At 39.0% G+C, this 20,999-nt stretch overlaps 1 protein-coding gene across 2 annotated transcripts in view; it reads left to right on the forward strand.

The window, feature by feature from the left end:
- Positions 1-1,143: 1,143 nt before the first annotated feature.
- NDFIP2 (Nedd4 family interacting protein 2) overlaps positions 1,144-20,999 on the forward strand; it is a 45,554-nt gene continuing 25,698 nt past the window's right edge. For both annotated transcript variants that reach the window (XM_050333914.1, XM_050333915.1), the window contains exons 1-2: positions 1,144-1,291; positions 19,789-19,945. In XM_050333914.1, the coding sequence (XP_050189871.1) occupies positions 1,256-1,291; positions 19,789-19,945 (193 nt within the window). In that variant the 5' untranslated portion in view covers positions 1,144-1,255. The remainder of the gene's footprint in view (positions 1,292-19,788; positions 19,946-20,999) is intronic.

Genomic DNA, 20,999 nt, shown 5'->3' on the forward strand with positions numbered 1-20,999 from the left:
TAGGCCCGAAATTTCCAAGATTTTTTTTTTTTTAAATAGCTTTAGTAACTGCTGCATTAGCTAGATATGGGCTGCAAGCAAGGTCCCAGGCACACACACAAAGTCTCACACTTCCACTGCCTCCTCTCTTATAATCCTGTCTATCTTCACTTCCACCCCCATCTAGAAACATAACTGCGAGCTCACTCTCCACTTCCCTGCCCTCCTACACACACATATTGGGACTTCACTCCCTCAAGACCTCAGCCTGCTCATCAGTGATGACTGCCTGCACACCACCACCTTACCCTGCTGCTCAGGTCAGCCTCCACGCTAGTAATTAGCCTACGTAGAGGTGATGACCTGGGCTGCAGGGTAAAGTTCTGTGTGCTGGCCATTAGTGAGAGCGAGAAGCCACTTTCATGACAGTATCTGCCTTGCAGATCAGTTATGCTGCATCACAGGCAAACACTCCGCTGCTGCCAAGAGCTGCATCTATGGCTATTTTGAAATTATTGCCTACCACAGCTACACATCTGGCAAACTGAGAACCTAGAAATGAGTCAGCCTCCTCTGATACACCTTTATGGGTGAAGGCATTTTGTACTGGTTTTACTCCAGGAGGTCATAAGCATCTAAACGTTTAGAGTTTTAAGAGGAAGAGAGAAGAAAATCACGTTTTCTTGTCACAAAACGGTGCCTTGCCTTCACAAGAACATTAGGCAAACGGGCTTACGACCCTTCATTACTTTAGGTAGATGCCTATTAAAAATCTCTCTCCGGGTCCTCAACATGCCTTCTGTGCCATATCGTACTTCTTCTCGCCCCGTGGTGATAAATACATGGGCAAGGCCCTGGGCTTGCGACGCAGCAGCCTGACAGGACAGAGCTGAGCTGAAGAGACAGGGAAGAAGACGACGACGACGACACCTCCTCGCCACTCCCGGGGGCCGCGCAGAGGAGGAGGAGGCGGAGAAGTAGGAGGGGGAGCAGAACAGGAGGAGAACTGCAGAAGTGCAGACGCCCCCAACCCCAGGGAGAGCGAACGCCGCTGTTAGCGCGGCGGGCCGGGCCGGGCCGGGCCGGGCAGGGGGCGGTGCCTGTGCCGGCTCCGCCGCTGCGGGGGCAGGCTGGGGGCGGGCCGGGGGCGGGCGCAGCGGGGCAGGGCCAGGGCGGCGGCGGCGGCGGCGCCGGGCGAACGGGTCGGGGAAGGAAGGAAAGAAGGACCGACCTACGCGGAGCCGGGTCGGAGGAGCTGCGGCCGCGCCGGGCCAGGATGGATCACCACCAGCCCGCCAGCCGCTACCAAGTGGTGAGTGCGGCGTCCCCGGCGAGGCCCCGGTTCTCGCCTCCCGCCGCCCTCGGGCCGGCGGGGCGGCCGGGGCGCCCTTTCGCCCCGGTTCGCGGCTCCCACGCGCGGGGTTCTGGCAGGGACCCCCGGCGTTCCTCCAGCGCCCGACCGGGACCGAGCGCAGCCCCGTCCCGCGGCGGGGTCTGGCAGCCGGGCCTGGCTTGGCCGTGGGCGCTGCCCCCGCTCGCCCCCCCGGCAGCCGGAGGGGGCGGCTGCCTGGCCTGCTCGGCAAATCGCCTTTGCCCGCTCGCCCTGCCCTCCCGCGGCTCTCCGCGGTGCTCGGTCCCGGCCCGGGCGCGGTGGGGTTTTCCGAGCGCTTGCCCCGCCCGGGAGGGGGTGGCGGCTCCCGGGAGAGCGGTCGGGGCAGGAGAGTGGTGCGCGCCGGGCTGGTGCGGAGCGGCTGGGGAAGGGCAGGGTTGTTGTCTCTGGTTAGTACGTGCCGGGGAGCGGGTCTCTGAAACCCTGTGATTTCTAATATCCCGTAGTTGTCTGGCACACGGTAGAGTGTGAGGCCTGGATGAAGGTTGGATGGAGGGAGCTGTAAAATGCAGGAGACTGACCTTCAGCCGGGCACTCTGCGTGTGTGTGTGTGTATGCACATATACGAGCACTGCCTTAAAAACAGTCTTCAGTGTTTTGCAGTTCAGTGAGGCCAATTTAAATGCCTGTTCTTTCGTTCCTGAATTTCACTACAGAAATTATCATTTAGGATATAAAGATTTTCCTCCTGCCCAAATTGACTACCCTTCTTGTTTCTTGCAGTCATTAGTTTAAATGTCACTTATACTGAAAATATATAAGCTTTTCTGATTATTGGGTGGAAAAATGACTTAGGTGCAGTTAGTGTCCTCAAAAGTTTCAATTTTATCCTTCAGTTCTTTGTACTTGACGGCTCTGCTGTCAATCTGAAGGTATGGAAGTCTGAAATCTTTGCTACTGTCTGTAATTGAAATTTCTATTGCAACTTTCTAACTAAATCCTGATTTATTTATTTTGAGGTGTTAGTGTTTTACAGCTTGAACAGTGAAAAGAATGTCCACAAAAGTAAATCACGTTTTACTTCTGTGCATATATAATATAAATACTCATATTCAGATTGTTCCTAGGTTAGGATTTAAGAAAAAGTGCTGTCAAAACTCTTCATTATATTTGGAATATTTATTTGCATAATCTTACAGCACTGGAAATTTTGCTATGCTTTTGAGCACTTATCTACAGGGATTGTCATGTATCTGATGTGCACACCGAGCACCCCGTGACTTCTCATGAGTGATGTGTGCCTTAAGGTTGTCTCTTGGTTGCCAACTGCTTTATGGGTCAGTGCTTTCTAGCACACTTCTCTTCCTGCACCATGCTTCTGTAACTTGAAATCAGTAGGAGTCCTAAAGTCGTTCCTTCTTCTCTGCAGCGGAGAACAAAAATGCTGGCAGAGCGTTTTCTCAAGAGCCTACTAACACTATCTTCCCTGAGGCCTGAAGTAACCTGAGTGTGTTTTAAAAGGCCTTAAAAGCATATGATATTAAACTTCAGTCAGATAAAAGTGAAACCTTAATTCAATTCCTCAGAGGACTTACAAAAAACATGGTAAGATGGAACGAAGAAATAGTCTCTCTGTAATATTTCTTTGGCAGGTTTGTTAGGAACTTCCAGTGATGGTGCTGGTGCCCAGCTTTGGGTAAATGTGCGTTGGTGTGGCCTTCCAAAAGTTCATATCTTAATGTTTGACTGCATGAGCTGGCCTCCCCAGTTCACTGTGTATGTTAAACTGCGTGGTCCATTGGTGGCACTGAATTTTATTATGGATATGTTCTCTGAAGTCTTTGCAATTACAGCATGTGAAGTTTTGTTGAATTTTTTTGTAAATCAGTCTGATGTACTCCAGACTTTAAAATAAAACCTTACTACTTACTATCCCATAGGAAAGAGTATGTTCTTTTATTTGCTTGGTTATATCTGATTGCTAGAGATTGAGATTTTTGTTATTTATTTACTGTTTTGGGTCAGGAAATGGAAGGAATAAGGCAATTGCAAATATACTTAATTAGTACCTGATTATTCAAGCATGTGATCTTAAGTGTTGTGGTGTATTTGCTTACATAATGGCTGTGATAGGTACTAAACAATAGATCATTTCAGATTTTGTGGTTGTGTCCTAGTTGTTAAGAACAAAATGTAGAAGAAAAAGACGATTTAATGTAACTAATATCACATTTTATGAATGTTTTATGAATTTAGTTTTATAAATATCCAACTCCCTAGTGCTAAGCTTGTGGAATCTGGCCTGTTCTCCTGTGCTTCCTGTATGTCTTTTTTTCTTCTTTTTCCTCTCATGAATAATAATAAACACCTTTCTTTGGTTCTCTTTGTACCCATTCTGCCTTTACTTCTAGCTGATCTGCTTAGTTTTATTCAGGGCAAGTTTTCATCTAGATAGAAAGAATTGTAGATGTATATTATTATGGAAAGAATTACTGACTTACGTTTCTATGCCTGGCAGTGACAGTAGCACTTCAGAGAAGCTGAAGGAGCTATCTTTCTCTATCTTTCTCTTTCTGTTTGTGGTTTCTTAAAGTAACTTTGGCTAAAAAGACTTAAAGATTGGCAGGCAATTTAGTTTTGAGCTTTAGCACTAAAAGCCAATTTTATGACTTGTTATGAAACAGAAAATGTCTGATCATAAAGCTAACCCTCAGCTTTTCTTTTCTTTTTTTTTTTTTTTTTTTATATCTCTGTCGGAAATAACTCTAAAGCTTCATTCTTACATACTATTTCTCCTTGTGTGTCTGCATTTTATTTACAAGGAAGTTTAAAAATGTTCAAACCAGGCAGCTGTTAAAAGCTGCTACTTGGAATTGTAGCAAAGTAAGTGTTGTGAGCCAAGAGCAGGAGTACGTCAGCATTACGTAACTCTCTGCCGCGGGCGGGCGTGATTTGTGTTGCTTTCTGCCCCTCCTTTTCTGTCCTCTCTTCATAGGACAAAAAGGCAACTAATTGACGGGTAAGAATTTGTCATGCTTCTCTGCAGGAATGTGACATTAGAAGTAAATTAGCCAACCTTTGTCTTGCTTTACTTCCTTTTTTTTTTTTTTTTTTTTGGCCTTAGACACTTCCCTGACTGCAATCCTGTTGGTAAACCTTGGTAAACATTTTGCATTCAACATTCCTTGCAGGTGTAGTCAGTGCAGCTGTGTCATTTCCTTATTATTGTATTTTTCTATTCCTTTCCCTATTCTGCTTTTCGTTGGATAAGGCATCAACTTTAGGAAAATTATAGTAAAAATTCTTCAGTGGTCATTCTCCTGATTGTTTTTATCTTCCAGCTCTTTGTCATCTGACCTTAATGTGTACATTACTATCTTGTTTGAAATGTCTGCTCCTAGTCCAGTCTGTTTGCCAAAAAAGTGATTGGAACGATGCTTTGTGAATCTATACTGAAACAAAGAAAAAGAGATGCGGCTGTTTTTTCTAGTGCATAAAACCTGGGTGAGCAACTGAGCATTAAAGCTCAAGACTGCTGTTTTTACTGTGAAATGTGGATTTCAGATAACTGAGTCGAGAGAGAGCAGACTTGACATGCATACGAGTGATTTAGGCACAGAAATCATATTGAAGGCTGCAGGACTTACATGCTGTGCTGCTCAAGACTTATAATAAATTCTTAGCTCCACCCAGTCTTTACTGATTAAAGCTTTGGGCAACCAATATGGGGTCAGATAGTTATGAGTCTTTGACTTAGGGTTTTGTCAGAGCTAGATAGGTAAGTGATAAAATGGGTAGGTAACAAACCAGTTTGGATGGAGTCAAAGGCAGGAGTCCACAGGGATGTCAGTTCAGCTGCTACTGAACTTGCCGTGCTGCTGTAGCACTTGGACTTCGTGGGGTTTGTAAGTGATGTGTGCAGCAAGACTCTGAGATGGCAGCCTGTTGTTATACAGCACTACACAGGAATAAAGAAATTGTAGTTTTTTTCTTTTCAAGGTGTGTCAATCTTGTATGAATATAAGTTGTGTGTGCTTTTTAGAAACAGGGTTAAGAGCTGAAAATTTGTACTGTAAACACTTTGTAGCAAACCAGAAACTTAGTTAAGGCTTTATTTTCCGTATCTGTTAACTCCATTGTTGCTGACACTTTACTCTCACAAAGTTATCTGGTTAAAAACCTTAATCAAAGTCACATTGTCTTTGTAGCTCTCATGAAAGTCAACCTACACAGGAAACGTGAACAAAGAAAAATCTCTTCCTCCTTCCTTTTTTTTCAGAGGACTTAGCCTAATAGTGATTAGCAAATAAACTCACAAATACAGTTTATTCTATGCCTTTTATATAAGACCACTAGCTTATATCTAGCATATTTTCTACAGTATTTATTGTCTTAAGGAAAGTCTTATGTAATTGGTGTTACTGAATAGATCAAGCTAGCTTATGTTAGGGGAATTCTGTTGCTTTACACAGATATGAGATGATGATGTAACTGGTAGATATACTGCATCTAGAGGACTAAGTTTATAGTACTGAAAAATACTGAGTAAAGATGCATTAAGTGATAAACGTTACTGTTGCCTGCTTGTGACAGTTGCACTGATATTTTTAGTGAGCCTTAATCCTTGAAGATACAATTTTTTGTGGCATTGACTATTTGCATATGAAACACCTAACATAGACTTTTAATAGTTCAGAAAAGCAACTGAGGATCTCCTGAAATGAAGTAAATGATGCTTTCAGACAGTGGTTTGCCCTTGCTGCTTAGTTGCTTTCTTGGAAGGTAAAAATAGACATTTTAAATTCTGAATTTATTTTTGTAACACTTTCATCCGTGCCAAATTTGTCTATTAAACAGTAGTTTTTTCCTTGAATACCTGTGATATTTTAATAAACATTTTTACATGGTTTTCTTATGAAGAATCCTGCTACAGACAAAGAAGAAAAATTAGAAATGTTGAGATATGTTTGCAAATACAGTAGTGACACAGTTAATACTTAAAGGAATAAATTTTAAATTTTATTCTCTTTTTAGTTAAGTTTTTAATACATTTTATACAAACAAGAAAATAAACCTCAAATCTCTGTGTACTGGACAGGTACAATCCTTTCTCTCTATTTCTGTTTGTTAATTTAAAGCAGGGTGGAGGCCCTTTTGGAGGGCCACACATGAAACATCCAGCTCTGAAGCTGATTCATAGGAATAAACACTGACTTACTGGTATATCAGGAATATCAGTGGTTACAATAGCTTTCTGGTTTTTTTATGTGTGCAGAGGTTGTGGAATGTGGGCACTTTTTTTTTTTTTTTTTTTTTGATGTGAGCGCACAAGGGCGTAAGAGATGTTGCACACAAATTGGTTTACTTATAGAGGATGCCAGTTTTACCATACTGAACAACAGAAAAAAAAAGAGTACATAGAACCAGCAAAGCATGCCTGGGTTACTCCATTCAGGTTTTTCTCCAGAGGTACTGGTAGGACAAAATCTAAGACTGGATCTGTGCAAGGGTAGTGCAAGAGGAAAGGTTAGGAACAGGAGTGACCTTTGTGGTGGCAGCAAGCTGTTGGTGCGGCTAAGCCTATCTTGTGAAACTGTGGGATTTTGAGGTTCTTGAAAGATGCATAAAGCCCAAAGAAAGAGGTACTTGATCTGTGCAGTAACATGAATTCAGATAATGTAAAAGGGCAGCTTCAGGCTGCATGCCATATCTTATAAGCATGTGTGCCATATCTAATAAGTCTTCAATCCTATTAGGAAAGTTCAGTAACGTGAATAAAAGAGCTTCAGATAGCAGGGTTCTTAGCAGAAGAACCTCTCAGCTGTGTTGTGGCCAAGCTAGATGTTCTTTTCATGCTAGTTTAAAAAGGATAAACTGTCAGCCCTCTCTCAACTTGTTCGTCTTTGAAAAATGCGGTAGGAACGGCATCAGGATAATCTCAGAAATCGAGCACTACACTAATATGAAATGCTAGAAGCAGTCTTCTAGATGGGGAAAATGAGTTACTTTTGACAAACAGTTTCAAAATAAGGCTAAAATTACTTTTCTGCCCCGTGACAGTGTTGACAAAGCAAGGAAGATGTGGCAACTGGTAATGTCATCACACCTAATGTTGTTAGATCTCAGTACTCAATTTACAGTTAAAGATTTGAGTATTGTGTTAAGTTTTGTAGCCTCAAACCTCCTCCTAAATTTCAAGTGCATCAGCTACTTTGGAAAGAGGAATGACCAAATCAGCGTTTACCAGTACACTCCAATTAGGCAAGCCATTTTCAAATGAAGAAGGAAAGTAATCCTGAGATTATGAGTAAAAAAAGAATGAAAAAAATTGGTTAAGTTGGAGAGGTACTGCCAACTTTGCCTACTGAAACTGCACTACTGCAAAGCCAAGACTGTGGGTTTGAGCTGCCTCAGGCTTAGTTCACCCACTTCCTGGGCAACTACTGTGGCAGCTTAGGTGATTTTAGTAAAATGGGCACCCTCTTCACCAGCTGTGTTTTTAATGGAAATGACTAACTTTTTCTGTTTGTGATAAAGTCATGTCAGGCTTGCACAGCCTGCACTCAGAACACATGTCAAGGTCTGAGATTTACAGTGGAAGTGGAAAATATATTTCCATTTTAACATTTAACTGTTTATTCCAGCTAATCATCGTTTCCATTATTATAGGCTAAGTAAGATAAGCTTAAAACTGAGATAGTCTAACTTACTCCTCAGTAACTCTATAGCAAAAACATTAGATATTGAGTCATCACCCCCACCCCCCCCATCCCTGGCTGTGCCTCCAGCTGTGTTTGAATGGATAGAACAATTTAGAAAAAAGTCCTCCAAACTTTGAGTGGTGTAGACAAAATAAAATCTGGTCAATAAGCTGTATATTACTTTATTTTTGTTTTTAAACCTATTTTTCTTAGAGTTACTAGGTGCTTGGCAGAGATTTGTTATATTCCTTCTTGTAAAACATGGATTTTCAGGAAAAAAAAAGGGGGGAGAGAAACTTTGGTCTCCCCACTATTGTGTGGTAACTGAACATATTCACAAACATACTTTGTCCATTTTAGCTTTGAACAGTATTTTACCTTTTGACAGTAATCCTCTTAGTATTCACTGATAGTTGATGTAGGAGAGGTCAGAATCATGTCCTTGGTAGATGTATATGTAGCTAGAGCTATTGAATGTGCTTTTGCTTTTCCTGGATTAATCTGAAAACGTTATGTAGAACAGCCTTGAGGAAAGGGTATTGACAACTGCTACCGTAAGCATGGTCTTATCTCCTTATTGCACAAAATAAGGGTTCTTTTAAGAGGCACAAACTCAAACTCATGGTTAAACATGGCTTTGGTAATGGTTAGTGTAATTAACACTTGTCATCTTTGAGGAATGGGTGGTGCCTTTGGTAAAGCATGAAAAAAACGAGCTGGCCATGTTGCAGTACTGGGCCACAACTGTTGTTTTATGTTCCTTTCTTGTGTACCTCAATCTCTACTAGTTTTTTGCTTTTTTTTTTTTTTTTCTTTTTTAATCCTTAAAATACTTCCTATGAAGTATTAATGATAGCACTGATTTGGTCATGTTCTGCTGTCTTCCAAAGAGGTGAACTTCCTGGACTGCTGCTTTTTTATTTTGTTATTCTGGTTTTGTTTAGCTGCCTTATGGTCAAACAATATGCTGGAAAGTGCCTGTTTTCAGATGTGAGCATCATCTGTCTGGCAATTAAGAGGTCCAGAGAATGATCCTTTAGGCCACATATTTTGTAGGATTGCTTTAAAATACTGAGTCAGCAGTCTTTGGGTTGAAAAAACTCCATACTAGCTGATGAGACATAAACATGCTTTCTTTAAAGAAAGGACCTTAAATGTTTATTTGTGTTTGCGAGTTGTGTTTGTCATTGCTACTTAACTTTTATTAAAACTGTGAGTCTAACAGTGGATGGCAGGGAAAGAAGATTGCAAATCAAAATGAATATCTTTTCAGAAGAGTCTGTTCTGGCAAGGCACAATGCGTTTATTTAGCTGGTAATGTGAATGCGTATTTTTTTTAAGCTGTTGAAATTTCTGTCTGTATTATTTCAGTAAATTGAGGACCTCAAGTAGTCCATTTCCAGTTACTAAAAAAATGAGTTATACTAAAAAAGTCAAGTGCAATTGACCCACTAATAAGAATAAAGCTTGCTCTTATTGATTAATAATATCCTCTGATTTATATTTTATTTAATTATTGATTTCATTTTGGGCTACTGTGTACTGTTGAGTAGGAAATTGTTCTGCTTGACTGGCTTTATTTAAGTACAAATGGGATAAATCCCTGGGTTATCGATAAACTTGAGAGTTTTGAAATTTTGTGTAGTTTTTCCAAAGAATTTTTAGGAGCACTTATGCATGGTATAGGAAACACAAACTTGAGACCTTTTTTCTAATTCTCTCAAAAAAGGGCCTTAAGGTGAAACTATGTGCTGCTTCTGCAGTTCTGTTTCCATGATACTTCTTCAGGAAGAAACTGCTCTTTATCTTTGTTACTCCCTTGTACATTTATAATTTTTAGCATCCTCCTGCATTGTCTTTGTGCTTGAGCTTTCCCACTCTACCTTAAGTGAAGTATGCATCATATATTGAATTTTGCAGCTGAAATGAATGTAGGCTAAAATGGAAGCTGGAACTAAGTGTTGAATACTGAGTTGGCTCTTGGTGACAACCCTGTCCTGTTTCTTAATTTTAGGCTTTCCTCTTCCCTCTACTTTTACAATTTACATGTTGTGTATGTTCTGCTTGACTTTAGAGTGACTGGGATCTACTTTCTGTACTGGTTCTATAAAGCTGCTGGTAAGTAAAGACATGACCTTTTGACTTGCAGTTCTGTCACTGGTGGTTTGCTGAAGCTGATGGTTAGTGGCAGCTGCCAACAAATCCTGATGGAACATTGTTCATCATCAGGGAAGATAGTGAGAATGAACAGGAAGCATTGTATGAAACATGGGACCTGCCCACATGTTGGGTACTTTATGCAGTTTTGGTTTCTCACAAGAGGAGCTACAGAAGGTAAAGGCAAGCAGACTTTAAAGGGATGTCTGAAACGGATGGTGGGAGCTGAAAGTGATCAATGCTTACAGAGTCACCAAGGCAGAGGATAGAGCAGTTGTAGAGCTGTTATTCACCAAAGCGTACAATTTTAAAACTGGGGAGCACTCACTGAGGTTTGATTTAGAAAAGAAATTACACAAGGAGAAGCGAACATATGCAGTTTGTTAATACATAAGATTTTAGAGGCAGATAATACTATGAGATTCAGGAAAACAAATTCACATGTGTCAAATCCATACCAGATGCAAATGGCATAGGCAGAAATGCACACTTTACCAGCTGTAATATAACTGCTATGAATGGTGGGGAGTCTGAAGAAAATGGGTGGCAAATAAGTGACTAAGACTCATGTGTTCTTCATCTATCTCTTGATGATTGTGTTGGAGACAAAACATTTCCTTAGGCTGACCACTGATCTCAGTAACACACTTCTGTTTTTTAGTGGGTTTCTTAGGTCTATCTAGAAAGACTTCAAGGAGGAGAGCCTCATTTTATACTTTGTCAAACAGTAACTTGAGAACAGCTCGAGGAGTTGGTTTCAATTCTATAAACAAACAGAAGGCTAAATGATAGGTGGTAATGTCTTTAATAACTTCTAGAGTAGATCAGAGTTGCAATATATCATTGTGCACAAGCTTTAGAATAAGCTTTTAACCACTTCTTTCTAGAATTTTTTTTATACTCATGATTGAAGATTTGAAAATGTTAGGCGCAGCCATAGTCTTTATTAGTATTTAGAGACACCAGTGTTTCATTGACAAATTTCACTGTACATTCCTATAACTATGCAATAGGAAAAACTCTAGGAAGCTGTGCACAGTTTATAATTTTACGATCAATATGAAGCACGATACCTGTTTGGATCATACCAAAATTCCAGTACGCATAAGTATTGCTGAATAATTCTTCAGTAGAGAAGAAACCTAAAAAAAAAAAAGGTAGAGAGAAGTGGATATATTTAAATAATAAGACTACACTTCTAGTAGCATTAGTCTTAGAATATTTACTTTTCTAAAGAGTTCTCATATTCACTTTACTAATAAGTTTACTTTTACCATTAATATGGGGGATTGGAAGTAGTACATCTTAATAGAAGCCATAGGAAATAAATGCAAATGTGCATGCTGCGCTGCTAAATGTGTAATTAATTGTTTCAATCTGGATTGTTATTCACAAAAAATGACTAAGTAACATGCTATATATAACGTAGCCATTGGGATGGAGATACAAAGAGACATCTATCTACACACACATTATAATGTTTTTATTTTTTTCCTTCACAAAGTACTGATCATAATTGTTCTTTGGGTTTTTTTTTGGTTTGTTTTTAATGAGACTTATAAGCTTCTTTTAAAAAAACCTCGAAAAATCCAATAGGCTAAAGATTCCTAGTTAAAGAGATCCGACTAAAATAATTTAACACACTTGTGCATGTAAAACACTTTCACTTGCTACAGAATACTTTATTTTTATACAAGGAGATCCATTCTGGTAGAAAAGCCATTCTCTTGCAACTTATCTTTCAACAACATTCAGTATAAATCTCTCTGGATTCTTTTCAGTCAGAGTTTGCCTCCAGAGGTTGTGGGTTTCCATGGTGCGTAATCCTTATTTAGCAGCCACGCTTGGTATTTCTACACAGCTGTGGAAGGGCATCAATGGATTTCTGTTCTTTCCTGGTTCTGGTGCAGATTTTACACCTTTGACCTTCTGACATATTAACTACTGTTGAAAACTGACTGCAGAGATGCCTCATGAAAAAAAAACAAACAACCCAAACCAATGCCCTCCATTATCCTGAAGAGACATTACTAGATCTGGGTGTGTGATAGTCGATGCTTGCCAAGTCATGGGAAGCTGAGGAAAAAAATACGATCTGCATCTGTTCTGTGCAGTCAGAGGTTCTGATCAAATTTGGTCACTGAGTTTTAAATACATAGAAAGTAGCTGAAAGTTGTACTGGAATATACCGAGGTGCCTTATGAGCTTAATTGCTTAGTACTTAAGTATTTGTTAATCAGAGGGCTCACTAGTCTTTAGAGGTTGCTGTTTCTCTGGAGTGTTGTGGCTGTGGCCAGGACTGTATTTCAGCAGAGTGTGCATTTGGTGCTGAACTGCAAATAGTTGCCTTCCTACAAGTTGATCTGCACAGGTTCATGGTAGGTTGGTGTTAAAAAAGACATTTGAAAAAAAGGGGCATGGTGTTGTAAATTACCTTATTGGTAAAGGATAAAAAACTGATAGTGAAGAGGGAGCTACAATGTGGTTTGTTGGGCTTATTTTCTCAAGAATTCTTGTATTCTGGAAAATTGTGAAATACTTCTTTCAAAGGCTGCTGTGGATATTCTTTTTTTCCAAATAAACAGGAAAATGAAAACATTTTTTTTTTCAGCAGGATTTATTTCCTCTGCTCTTCAGATTATTTGCTAAGTGTAATTACAGATTATTGGTTTTAGTATTGATTTTTCAGTGGTTACTAGTGACCTGAATTAGAGATGATTGATCTTAGCACTTGCCCTCAGCAAGCTTGCTGGTGACACCCAGCTGTGCGGTGCGGTTGACAAGCTGGAGGGAAGGGATGCCATCCAGAAGGACCTTGACAGGCTTGAGAGGTGGTTGTATGCAAACATGAATTTCAACAAGGCCAATTGTGTAAGGTCCTGTATGTGGGCTGGGGCAATGTCAAGCACAAACACAGTCTGGGTAGAGAATGGATCGAGAGCAGCCCTGATAAGAAGGACTTGTGGTCCCTGGTGGAAGAGAGGCTGGACATGATCTGGCAATATGCACTTGCAGCCTGGAAACCTAACCATGTCCTAGACTGCACCAAAAGCCGAGTGGCCACCAGGGCAAGGAGGTGATTCTGCCCCTCTACTCTGCTCTGGTGAGATCCCACCTGGTGCACTGCATCCAGCTCTGGGGTCCCCAGCACAGCAAGGACACTGACCTGTTGGAGCAAGTCCAGAGAAAAGCCACCAATATGATTAGAGGGATGAAGTACCTCTCCTATGATGAAAAACTGGACAGTTGGGGTTTTTCAACCCAGAGAAGAGAAGGCTCTAGGGGGACCTTAGGGGAGCCTTTCAGTGCCTGAAGGAGATGTACAGGAAAAGCAGAGAGAGATGTTTTACAAGGGGTGTAGTGATAGGACAAGGGGAAATGGCTTTAAGCTGAAGGAGGGTAGGTTTCGATTAGATATTAGGAAAGAATTCTTCTGTGAGGTGTATGAGGCATTGGAACAGGTTTCCCAGAGAAGTTGTGGATGCCCTGCCCCTAGGAGTGTTCAAGGCCAGGCTGGATGGGGCCTGGAGCAACCCCCTCGTGGCAGGGGGCTTTGAACCAGATGATCTTTAAGCTCCTTTCCAACCCAAACCATTCTTTGATTCTGTGCATGGTGTTTCTGGTTTAACAGTATAAATTTTATGATTTTTCTAAAAATAAAGTAATAGTTGATAGCATGAGCTGTTGAGACTATTAGGTGGCATTCAGAAACGAGAGATGAGTAGACGGAGGTGAAATCCATTTTCAACATGAAGTATTTTTATAACGGGTTCAGAAGTAAAATTTATTTCAGGAGCTTTTTTTTCATCTTATCTTGAAAATCCCAAGATGAAGATTTTGCTATTTACAGAGGAAAAGCTGAAAAATGCAATATGTGGTTAGAAAACACATTTAATTAGCAGCCTGTATTTGTTCCAGTGAAATTATTTTTTATGTACCAAGAGATCTCTGCTTTCAGGCCTCATTTGTAGAGAACAGTTTAGTTAGACTTAAAAATCACTACCAGTAGGCAGGTGTAAAAGGGCTTAGAATTTTTCAATAAATGAAAGCATCAGGTGTATCACAGAGAGGTGAGAAGGTCCCTGTAAGCTTAACGAAGATAATAGCAAGATTTTTTTTAACCTACTGTTGGTTACACCTCTCATATTTACAATGGTATGATTTCTGTGGAAAAAATACCTGTGTACCAGTACGGAAGATATCAGGAATCTAGCGTAGAAACATCAGACTTCTTTTTGTTCACTGCACTGGCAGTCTTGACTCTACCATGCCTTTCCTTCCACCACCAGAAGCTGCAATTAGTGGATATTTTTGGTTGGTCTTTTGTTATCATCTGAAAAATTGGTAATAGAAACTCAAATGACTTCTGCAAAGTGAAGATGATGAACCTCTGTTGCCAAGAGCGTTGCTTTTTGTGAAGGAACTGTATCAATGGACTGTTTTGCACAGAAAGGTTGAACTTGCGTGATGTACTTGATTATCTCCACAGCTTTACTTAAAGCAGAGTATTAAGTCCAGCATTATGGAATTTCTGTGCATTGTATTAGTTTTAATGCAGTTTGGAAGAACCCATGAACTGGTCACCGTGAGGTCAAAACTGGAAGAGTCAAAGGTTCTTCAGAAATGTAATACCGTTGGAAAGGGAGAAGGACATGTTAAAATTACATGCTTTGTAATTTATGATTACTAATGAGAGTTCTGTGTAGCTCTGTGGTGCCCCAGAGAGAACCATCACTACTAAAATTTACAGAAAAGTTTATCTAAAAGTCACATGTTGACAAAGTGAACGAGTAATAAGGGCATTAAAGGAAACAGGAAAAGAAAACTGGCTAGTTGTTTGGTCTTTTTTTTTTTTTTTTTTAAACCTGTATGCATCATTTTATGCTACACTTAAATTATACGAAGAGCGTGGAAAAAAAACATGTTTATGAGAAAGGGATTTTAAAAATGTGTATCGTGCTGTTGAAGTTTAATTATGTTTCAATAATTTCATAATATATTGGTTTCCATAAGTCATATTTTATGAAAGGATTAAAGAACAGCTTTTGAAATGTGCATAAAATGAGGTAACAGAAATTGTGAGTGGGATGTGTGTGTTACACTATGACTAGAATTAGTGTGCTATTTCAATACGCTTATCAAAAAGCATTGTTCTAATTTGGCACATGTATGGTAGACATAAGACATCTTATTATATCATTTTCTGGTGATTTTTTTAAAATGGCATAATTTAATAACTTATGTGTATTGCCACTCTTGTATAGTCAGTCAGTTCATCAGAAATGAAGCAAACTATGTTTGTCCAGGAAAGCAAAGTTTTGTGGGTGAAACAAAGTTACTATCTGCAGGTGAAGTGTAAAATAGAGAATGAGATCTTCCAGTTTAAATTTTTATCTTAATAAGCGTAAATGGTTAAAGTATATGCATCAGTCCCCTCAGTAAAAGCTGCTGTACTAAGCACTTTCTCATGGGTCATGTTTCTTTGTAGGCTGTCAGCTGATTTCAGACATTGCATCTGATTCCTTTGGAAATAATTGCACAAACAAAATAACAGACTTAAGGAAATCAATTAGAAGGGAGTATTAGAATGAATAATTGTCTAAATTGTAGAAGAATAATTTCTTCATTAAAGAGATTATTACTGTAAAAGTAGTTAGAAAAGAAAGGTAGCTGTATTTTACACAGTATTTTGGTGCTGAAAGGTCTGGCATTGATTTTAACTTCTTCTGAAATGAGGTCACTGCTTTGTAGACTTTTTACTGGGAAGAAAACTGAAGATTGTGTATGGTAAAAAAATCATATGAAGGTAATTATTATGTTACTGTACCCCCTTTAGTAGTTACCATAAGATTGAGTCATTGGTGGCAGAATAGCCATTGCTCCTCAACTGAACTTTGAATTTTACATGTCCTAACATAGGACATCTTGAGAACATGAGCCTGCAATGTACTGTAGGTTGAGGGCTGCAAAACTAGGGATTGAAATACTGGCATAAACAGTTTAAGAGAAATATGACTAAAAACAAAGTACTTCCTTTTTTTTAGTAATAAAGCTCCATGTAGTCAGCTGGATACTGACTAAGATGTGAAAGAAAAAAAGTTTCTGTGTGACCTGCTTTTAAAATATGAGGGCGGGGATCAGAGGAAGGTACTAATTTACACTTGTCTCTGGTTTAACAGGTCTGGGCAATTGTTCTGACCATAATCTTGACAAAAAAGATTGTGTTGCTTGCTACCAAATAATGGTTCACTGGGGGCTTAAGAGGGACTGGGATGATGAACTGAGTACTCCTTAACCCTTTAAAGAGTAGGCAAAATATTCTTACTATTAGAAAAATAAAATCTCAGATACTATTTGTATACTTTTAATGTTAAATGCTGCTTCAGGTGACATTTAAGTACATAGCATAAGTAATGCCCTGAAACAGATGTTTCCTGTTCCATTCTGGGTGTTTTTATCTTGGTTTCTATGGCAATAAAACCTGTATGGAGTGTAAGGCCTCTCCTTCCCCTGTCTCCAAAAATAACGTCTAAAATTACCAGTCAGTAAAAGCCAAAAATTAAATGTAAAGGGGAAGCTCAAAGGTAGACAGATTCCTACTGGTTTCAAGCAAACTGGTGACTCCACAGAGCAGAATCAGTGCCCTGTGAAGATGAGACAGAGTTGCTATAAGACAAAATGATATAAACCTCTGCTATCTACCCTGCTGGCCTGGGCAAAATTTCCAGTTTACTGGGGCAAGTTCTGCTGCAGTTGCGGGGTTTTTATTACAGAATCACCAAATGCACTGAGTTGGGAGGGAACCACAAGGATCAAGTACAACCCTTAGCTCTGCACAGGACTATCCCCTGGAGTCACACCATGTGCCTGAGAGTATCATCCAAACCCTTTTTGAACTCTGTCATTGTTTTGTTTTGCTTTCTTACCTCAGTGAATTAGTCTCCTGAGAAGAGCTGAAGTTACTGCCTTGAGGAGAAACTAGGAGACAAGCCACTTGAATGAGAACTAACAAAAACTGATTTCTGTTTATGGAACAACTCGTGTTTATTATTGCAGCTGTAAACACTCAAGCTAATGAATCCAATTCTTGTGATTTTTTTTTTATTTTTTATAATTTTTTTTCAGTAAAGGAGTCAAGATTTTTCATTAAATTACTGTATCACGATAACCTTGATGCCTTTCAGAATTTCCGAGAGGCCTGTATAATAGAAGAGAGGATAAAGAGAAATACTTCATTTCTGACTATTAGTCCTGCAAAGTAAAGACTTTTTGTATGTACTGTAGGCCATAATGGGACTCTTTTGTATAGAGACCTTAGGATGGATTTTTTCCATTTCCTAACTGCAGTTCTTATAACAATTGAATGGTTTGTTAACTTTGTCTTTGAAAACAAGAGTCTCATGTGCATGTTCTTGTCCAATCGTCATGTTAACTTCATCATTTACTAAATTACTCCACTGTTACTATATTAGAGATAATATGGAGAAAAGTAAGTTCCAAGAAAGCATGCAGAAGACACAAAGTTCTTGCAATGGCAAAGTGGGGTTTTTTTAAGCAGTAATATGCTCCTTGACCAATGAGATGCTAGAAGATCTCTGTCTCCAGAATAGTGACAGTACATACTGTGGCTTGGTAGGGAGAAAAAGTTGTAGTGATTGAAGTGGAAGGTGACAGGAGGGGAAGAATGGAGGTAACACATAGATATCAATTAACTTGGCTCTGCTTTTTCTCCTGCTTGTAGACCAGGTTGTTGTCGGAGAGGTAGTCAGAACTACACATAGGTCCCATGTGAGTGACAGTGTAACAGCCATCAGTGTAAAAACTATTCCAGTAATGTTTTGTTATTTATATCTTTTCTAATCAAATGACATCTTCGTTCGTGAAGCCTAGCCATGATGATGAATCAAATGACAGTTTTATTTAAGAATGGGTTTATATTGGCTTTGTCCATTGCAATATTAGATTTTTCTTGTGAATGATTGTACTTAATTTAGAACCATAATGTTTGTAGTTCTCAGGTTGTTCTTCTGACCCTTTTAGAGGAGCGGTTTGTATTCTCACTTTTTTTCCTCTATCACTAAATATATTTTAGTTATTTTGAAGTGCTCTTATTTTCTTTGGCTTTAACTACTGTAAATGGCTGTTCATGTTTCTCAGATTACTACTGCTTCTGGATCATTGATTAGCCATTAAATGACCTGATTGCTCAGTACCCAGAAACCCTCAAAACCTCCTATCAGTTCCATTGAAGATGACCTCTGAACATTAGGAAAGTTTGGGGTTTTTTCCCCAAATTTTTAATAATGGGAGGGTAACTGAGCATTGGAATAAGCTTTCCAGAGATCTTGTGGACGTACTCAAAAGTCATCTGACTGTGGTCTTGCACAACCAGCTGTAGGTGTCTCTCATTGAGCCGGGGGCCTCAGAGGCCTCATTGAGCTAGATGGCCTCAATGGTCCCTTTCAGCCTCTACCATTCTGTGATCTTTTTTATTCTGCATGTTGAAGGAATTTTGGTATGAATGTTAACAAGAAATTTAGCATTCTTTCTTCTCAGAATGTGTCTTTTCCAGTGATCTGATTGTACTTTGCCTAATAGGAAATTAATGTAGTTATATTCTTAATATGTTTGTTATTGAAATGGTATTTTTCTATAGGGTGTTCATAGAAACCATCAATTTGAAGCTACAGAATTCTGCTTTTAGATTTGTTCAACTTAATTTCTGGTCTGGGTTTTACACGTGGTCCTTCAGTTGTTGACTTATATGTATCTTATCTTGTAGTTTGCACTACCAGGAACTAGCACTTTTTTTGTTTAATTCTAACTAGTTTGATTCATATTCTGAACATTATCAAGTTAGCTAAAACAATCAAAAAGGCCTTCTCTGAGAAAAGATACTAGTTGCTGGATCTGAATTCCACAGTTTTAACATTTTAACATTCTTACCTATCCAAATTTTTATTTCTGTATATGCTTAACTAGGCATGTCCTTTTAAAACTGCATCTGAATAAACAAACAAACAAACCAACCAGCAGCCTAAAGTTTTATAGGGAAAGGATTGTTTCCAGAGTGTAAAGAAAAGCAGAATGTTTTGAAAAGTCTTAGAATTTGCATGGAGAAGCTCTTTGACAAGTTGTAAAAGAATGAAAGTCTCTGTTACGGAAGTTGAAATGTGTTCCAAATTTTTATTTCTTCTAGATCAATACAATAAATGATAGTATTTCTCACCTATTTTGTTTTAAAATGGGTTGAGACATTTTATGAATGTATTTAGGAACAAAACCGTAATGGTGTTAAAATACTGATATAACTATTTTCCCATTTAGTAAACATTGAAAAACTCCAGATTTTTAAGACTTTCTGAACATCTCTTATGAGAAGAAATCCATTTCTGGAAAAAAAAAAAAAAAGGCAAGGCAGTTAAGGCTATCTTTAGCTGTTTGCATAAAAGAATTTAGCTGGACTACTTTATTAGTCACATGCTGGTTGCTGGTTTGTAAATATTTTTTGTTTTGTTGATGAGAGTAATCTTCTCTCTTTGAACATGGTTCTGCAAGTATTAGGTTGTTGTGGAAAGTATTCCCTGAATGCCTCTGAAATTTTTATGTTTTTCTTTTAAGCTTCACAATGAGGATGACCCCCAAGAATCTTCAGCAGCTGAGCAGCCCTCGACGTCTACAGAGACTACGCAGACTCCCCAGACAGCAGCCTTATCTGAAGCAGATAGTTCCCCTCCACCTTACTGTAGCATAGCTGTGGAAGCAGCTGCAGCTTCAGGTATTTTTCTCACATAACAGCTTGTCAGGGAGGAGTGTGTGTGAATCATCACTTGGTTTAAAGTGGTACGATACTCTGGTATGGTTTTTTTTTTTTCCTAAGCACACAATCGCAGTAAAAACTGTCCTTTCATATACAACCCTTTGGTTTGTTCAGAAGAAGCACACTTCTAAATTACACTGATTGTTCTGAATTGCTAGACTAATGGATATTCATTAATTAGAATAATAGGTTTTATTTAAGTCTGTGTGTAGTTCAGTTCTACATTTAATCTACATCTTTGAGTAGTGCTCAATTATTAGACCTCATTAGCAATTTTCATTGCCTCTTTATAAACAAAACCCTCAAACTTCTGAGGTATGTAACATTGTTTCTGTGAAAATATTGTCATGAAAAGGTTAATTTTGCTTTAAAGGCTCTTGGTAAAACTTCTCTTGAAAAATGAATAACAGGAGTCTCTTTATCCATTTATTTACTTTCTCATGAGATTGTGACTTTTCTTTGGGATATGGGAGACTTAACAGCAAGCAGCATCGAGGTTCCTGTTTAAGTAAAGTTGCATGGATTTGTGTCTCCCATGTGCCAAATAAATACTTTAGAAGTAGCAGCCAACCTAATTTTTTTTAATGTTGGTTAAAAGAGCAGTTTCCTGTCCATGTCCTTTGAGACAGTATTTGCAAGTATAATACATAGCTGTGCAGAATTATCCCTATAAATCCCTATATGTAACATCCTTGTGTTGGTGTGCTGACAAATCTTTACCACCTAAGCAATCTCATTACAAGCTACTGCTGGCTGTAGGAGGAAGATCAAGGTGTATTTTCAGTAGATTTTAATTAATGTTGTTAATATTTCCGTGGGATGATGTTTTGCTCTTGCAACATAGAGGAATGAAGTCTGTGGTCCATTTTGATGGAAGGAACATTTTTAAAAGAATGTATTGAAATTGAAATCTTGGAAAAACTGATTTTCACAGAGCAACTGGAGTTAGCAACAAGACCACACTAATAAGAATACAGCATGATTATAACTAGACTGAAGTAACAGATTGATA

Source organism: Myiozetetes cayanensis, unplaced genomic scaffold (genome assembly GCF_022539395.1).
Source record: "Myiozetetes cayanensis isolate MyiCay16 unplaced genomic scaffold, myiCay2020 scf5-8, whole genome shotgun sequence".
NCBI classification, from domain to species: domain Eukaryota; kingdom Metazoa; phylum Chordata; class Aves; order Passeriformes; family Tyrannidae; genus Myiozetetes; species Myiozetetes cayanensis.